At 46.3% G+C, this 6,000-nt stretch overlaps 1 protein-coding gene across 1 annotated transcript in view; it reads right to left on the bottom strand.

Annotated features, from left to right (window-relative positions):
• The window catches only part of ADGRD1 (adhesion G protein-coupled receptor D1), a 235,142-nt gene continuing 229,142 nt past the window's right edge, over nucleotides 1-6,000 (bottom strand). The window contains exons 24-25 of the mRNA XM_066609760.1: nucleotides 4,626-4,718; nucleotides 1-3,209 (exon numbers count right to left, since the gene is read on the bottom strand). Of these exons, the coding sequence (XP_066465857.1) occupies nucleotides 3,114-3,209; nucleotides 4,626-4,718 (189 nt within the window). The 3' untranslated portion in view covers nucleotides 1-3,113. The remainder of the gene's footprint in view (nucleotides 3,210-4,625; nucleotides 4,719-6,000) is intronic.

The raw sequence follows: 6,000 nt of genomic DNA, 5'->3' as shown, positions 1-6,000 counted from the left end.
AGATGCAAATGATCAGAAAGAATTGAAAATCACAGCAAACTGCACATGTTTCAATTCTGGAATTTATTTTAGAAATTGCTCCAGGTGAAATTTGTGCAGGGCTGGCCAAATACCTCCTGATGCGGCATGCCAAATGCTGACCTCCTTACCCAGAGATGTGCCACCCTCTATTTCCGCCCCTTTCCAATATTCAGCAGTCTTGTTCTCCCCCTTCTCCTTTTCCAATCCAGGGAGGGGCAGGATAAGGAGGGGCAGTGGAGGGAAGTAGGAAGAACGAGCTGAGTGCCTCACCAATCTGATGCCTGAGGCATCCATCTCAGTTGGACTCGTGAATGAGCCAGCCCTGCTGCAAAGGCATGTATAGCTTACGTATACTTCCAGTGAAAGCTCCCTAAGCATCGCAGTCAATGATGCTTGTGGACAAAAGAAAGCCTGAAAGGAAAGAGGGATATGGGGAAGCCCCCTGAAGAACAGGGTCAGTGCCTCTTATTATTGGCAGTGTCAATGTTATAATGCCATTGCACTTATCGATGTGAGTATTGTCGTTCTGGTCACCACGTCCCAAAAAGGATAGAGTGGAACTGGGAAAGGTTCATATGAGAGCAACTAAAATTATTACTGGGCTGGGGCACCATCTCCCTTATGAGGAAAGGCTACAGCGTTTGGGGCTCTTTCAGTCTAGAAAAAAGGCGCCGGGGGGACAGACGGACGACGACACTGGGACGGATATAACCGAGAAATACAAAATTATGCAGGAGATGGATAGAGTGGAGAGAGGGATGTTCTTTTCCCTCTCACACCAGAACCAGGGGACATTCACTAACTTTGAGTTTTGGAAGACAGAAGAAAATATTTCTTTATCCAGTGTGTCATTAGTCTGTGGAACTCCTTGCCACAGGATGTGGGGATGGCATCTGGCCTGGATGCCTAGGGAATTGGACAGATTTATAGAGAAACAGTTCATCACAAGTGACGAGCCACGATGGGTACATGCAACCTTCTGGTTCAGCTGTCTCAGAATGCCAGATGCAAGGAAGTGGCAACTGGATGCAGGAATCTTGTGGTCATGTGTGCTTCCTGATGCATCTGGGGGCCACTATGGGCTACAGGAAGTCGACTTAGATGAGCCTTTGGCCTGATCCAGAGGGGCTTTCCTTGTGCTGCTGTATCTCTGATCATCACGATCTATTATAGGTGGGCCTCTTCATTAAGGGTGTGTGTAAAGACAGAGGGAGAACACTTAAAACCTTGGGTGATTTTTCCTGATTCTGCCCTTGCACCATGCACAGAGCACAGCATCTCCTGATCATTTTTTTTAAAAGCAAAGCTTCTAGTCCCTAAGGCTGCAACATTGGCTTTTGGCCCCTATTCAATATCTCAGGACATGAAATCCTAATAGCAGAGCACTGAAAGAAGAAACCGAATACAATAAAAGCCTTTTGTAGAAATTAAAACAGGTGTTGCATTTCCCCTTCAGAAGATAGCGCATTGTTGCCCTATTGGATAGATGAAAGATTTTTTTAATCAGGAAAAGACATTTTTAAAAAGACATCTGTGGGTAATAATGCCATCCCAGCTGCAGCCTGGCTACCCATTTCACAGTGGGCCCCCCTTGTTATTAATGCACATGGAGGTTTTTAAAATTTTACTTTGCCTCTTTGTTGGGTTTACTCTTTTATTCATCAATCTATTTATTTTTACTTGTGTAGCATTCACTATCTTACTCTGCTGGAAAAGCAGACAAGTGAGTCACAGCATCAGCCCCAATTACGATTCCCAAAAATTTACAGGTCAAATCCATCTGCAAAATCCAGCATTCCAACTGCGGCCCTTGACAGACAGTCATTGATTCTTCTCTGAAAGACCGCAGAGGCCATTCTTGGGGTGAAAGGGATTTCAGCCAACGAGAAGACACACATGATGTAGCAGGTGACCTCTGGTCCCAAGTTGATAACACTGTGGCAATAACTCAACAGGTGTGTAAGGTCAACAAACATGTGTCAGGTTTATCAGTCAAAGAACAAATCAAAAATGCAGACTGCAATGGTTTGGTCACGTTTGCAGAAAGCACACCAGTTGGCTACTATACAAGCTCCTCTGGCGAGAGCGATCTCCCTGCTGGAGATTTCAATGGGCAGCATCCAAGAACGTGTGGCTTAAACAGGTTAAGGAGACCTAGCATTTAACCATCAATAAGGCAAGAAATATTGCCAACAACTGCCAATATTGGAAATGTGAATGACAGAGAGATCCCAGTGGCACCTACAGCAGCGTATTGATTGAGAGGTCAACCTGCTCCCCAAATGCCAGCTAAGAAAAATATACACAAACACACACAGTGGTGTTGCTAAGGCATTTGGAACCCAAGGGCACAAAAAATTTTTAACACCCCCCATATGATAGAGACCTCCAAAAACCAGAAATACCTTTCAGACACCCTCTCAAGGCAGGATGCCTGGAGAAATGTACCCTCCTTAGCTATGCCACTGCACACACACAATAACTGCTCTCTTTGTTGGTCCCAAGGCTAATGTGCGGTGAGTAAACATGGCTTGATCCTGGTTCGACTTTCCCCTCTGGCTTTGATACAGTGTTCAAATGAAACATCTGTTGGCTGGGATGTTTCCTGGCTAAGCTGCACCCAGATAATAAAAGACTGAAGTTACTGAACGTAAATGGGGGATGGAAGAGCTGGATGAGATTGGCCTGATATTAATAAAGTCATAGGAACCCATTGCTGTGCAAAGCAGAAAGCGTGTCACAATTATCTTTCCTGAGGTTTCTCAGTCCCATTATAACTGAGGCAGCAGAATCCATTTCCCCACACTTAGTGTCTCTGCTGCAGCTTGTAAGACCATCCAGTGTATAATGTTGCTGGTTAGTCCATAGCTACTCCTAATGGCCAAATGGACAGCTGAGAATGTGGACAGAAGCCGGAAGGATTGACTCGATCCAACGCAAAGGTAGAACTTTTCTTTTTTCCAATTTAGCAGGTGGTGATGAAAAAAAAAAGAGTTTGTACTGGCAAAAACTCTGAGAAAATACTAGACAAGGCAGATGCCGTGTCAAAGGTCATGACGGTACAGCCTGGCAACTGGAGAGAAGGGCTAACGTCAGACGGCTGAAAGGTCAATCTTGTTTGCTGAATTGGTGCTTTTATCCCAGGTATTCAATTTAGTCGGACTTGTTCCTGGCCTGTTCCCAGTGATCTGGAGAGAGAAAAGGAATGGAAACACTGCATTTATGCAATGGCGTAGTGATGGCGTCTGGCACCCGGGGGCACAAATATGTTAACACCCCATTGCCCCCCCATAACACCTCCAAAATTTTCCATAACACCCCCCCTCCCCATACGACACCTTAGAGGCTTTTCTAAGGCCCTGGATATCACACCTTGAGGCAGAAACCTCAAGGTGTGGTACCCAGGACAAAGTATCCCCTGACCCATCTGCATCCTCTACACCACTGCATTTATGACTTTCACACCAATCCCCAAGAGAAAACGCCTGAAGACCTGGAGTTTACTCTGAAAGGAACATGCCATTCACAAATGCTGATAACTCAGGCCATCCAGAGAACCTTGAACAAGCAAAGTCCAACACAGCTGCAAGTTCTAACCAGGCTCCCAAAGTGCCTTCATTGTACAATGGGCCCTCCTTATCTGTGGGCGTGGCATCTGTATTTTACTATGCGCTGATGCCAAGCCCATGGCTGGAAGGCCTCAGCAGGCCTCCTGGGTGAGACTAGAAGGTACTTCTGTTTCACTCCTGCAACTTCTGGTCGTATCTGGAGGCCTTCCTGAGGCCCTCCAGCCATGGATTTCATTATCTATGGCAGGGGTGCCCAAACCCCGGCCCTGGGGCTACATGCAGCCCTCAAGGCCTCTCGGTGCGGCCCTCAGGGAGCCCCCAGTCTCCAATGAGCCTCTGGCCCTCCAGAGATTTGTTGGAGCCCACACTGGCCCAATGCAACTGCTCTCAGCGTGAGGGCGACTGTTTGACCTCTCGTGTGAGCTGTGGGATGAGGGCTCCCTCCACTGCTTGCTGTTTCACGTCTGTGATGCAGCAGAGGCAGCAAAGGAAAGGCCAGCCTTGCTTTGTGCAAGGCCTTTTATAGGCCTTGAGCTATTGCCAGACCTTCATTCATTCATATAAATTCATCTTTAATATATTCATTTATGTAAACTTATGCAAATTTATATGTAAATTAATTCCTTTTTTTTTCCCTGGCCCGTGACACAGTGTCAGAGAGATGATGTAGCCCTCCAGCCAAAAACTTTGGACACCCCTGATCTACGGGATTCAGTATCTGCAGGGGCCCTGGAACAGAACCCCATGGAGAACAAGGGCTTACTGTACTCTTTCTTTAGCAAATATATATAATACTTAGAACAACCTTATCAGGTCCAGCTGTACCATGCAACCATAAATTAGGGGGAGCTGCAGACTGGAAATCACCCTCCCCCACTCGCCTCTCTTGCACTCAGTAGCAACCCACTAGCCAGGCTAGGTCTCTGGGAGTAAATCTCTCCTCTGGTTGCCTCCTTTCCTGGATGTTGCGGGTCAGTCCTGAATCTCATGGCAGCCCTACGGCCTGAAGCCTCAATATGTGCACTGAAGACTTACAATATCTGAGTTGAACGGTTTCACGTTGATGTTACGGATGGAGCTGCTGGTGAGGGACCACACTTTGGTTTTATGTTTGAAGGCAGCTCTGACCTTGGTGCAGAAGAGAAAGAGGGAAGGTCAGAAAGTCTGGAGCACTGTGAGCATCACCTAGATATAAAACCAGGGGCCCACATGCCCTCTCTGACCAGCACCTTGGTTCTCCTGCCTCCTCACTTCCGTTCCCGTCATCACTGGCATGATAGGAGGTGCCCATGGGTGGTGGCACCAGGGATCATGAAAGGGAGTGCAGGGGATAAATTGTACTTAGAACAAGGATCAAAATGGAGACCCTGGAGCCAGATGATGGGTCTGAAAATTTCCTGGGATCTAACATTTTCCAATCTCACCAGGGTCCATGAGATGGGGGTGCAGGGGTTACATTGTGCCTGGGCTCAAAAAGGAGGGGAACACAAAATGTTCTGGGATCTCAGAAAATGTTAGCATATACTGTGTGAAGATGAGTATCCACATTTTGCGTAAGCCTACATAGTTTTATATGTTGTAATTTGCAGGAATGATGATCCAATGATCGTATGATAATTACGATCCAACGTAGAAGGGAAGGGCCCCCCAAAAGCATTGTACCCCAAAAGAAACTTTGAAACCCCCTGATAAAATTCCTTACAGAGGCCCTGCCTGGCATCTCATCACAGAGCAATTTGGGCCAGTTCACACACGCATCATCATTGCACGATGACGACCAAAACATCAAAGGATGAACTGTGTGTGTGAAAGCACATCATGAATCAAAACACCACTGTTATGATGTTATGAACACCACAGGAGATGTTCTATCTCCTGGTAACAAATTCTGTAAAATAATTATGAGTTGTGTGCTGATTTTTTTCCCCTTTTTTCTCTCTGGATTGTGGGGGAGGGGAACTCATATTGTGATGGTTCTGACTCGCACACTGGACGGTCCTACATTTTTTTAGGTTGTTTACTCTTTTTACATTTTAATGCTTATATGTGTGTGTGTGTGTGTGCATTTTTGATAATTTTCTGGAAGCTGTTCTGAGTGCTTGGGGGTGGGGTATAAATTCTGCAAGTAAATAAATAAATAGATAAATAAATACTACATCCAAAGGCCAAGGGGCAGGAAACACTGCAGGGTTCTGATGACTTGTGGGAAAAGCTCTGTCTAGGCAAGTGGTTCCCAATCTTTGAAGCGCCACAACACACCTTGTTTTCCACAGAGGGTTCCCACACTGCTCGCCAAAATGTCTTACTGGAGGTCTCTTCTGGGTCACAATGGGCCGGCGACCCACTCTGTTGGCCTCCATGATCCTTCTGTTGGTCTGCAGAAACATCCAGAAATTTCTTTCTGGAGTCA

Source organism: Tiliqua scincoides, chromosome 14 (genome assembly GCF_035046505.1).
Source record: "Tiliqua scincoides isolate rTilSci1 chromosome 14, rTilSci1.hap2, whole genome shotgun sequence".
NCBI classification, from domain to species: Eukaryota; Metazoa; Chordata; class Lepidosauria; order Squamata; family Scincidae; genus Tiliqua; species Tiliqua scincoides.
This window is presented reverse-complemented; position numbering and strand designations above follow the sequence as displayed.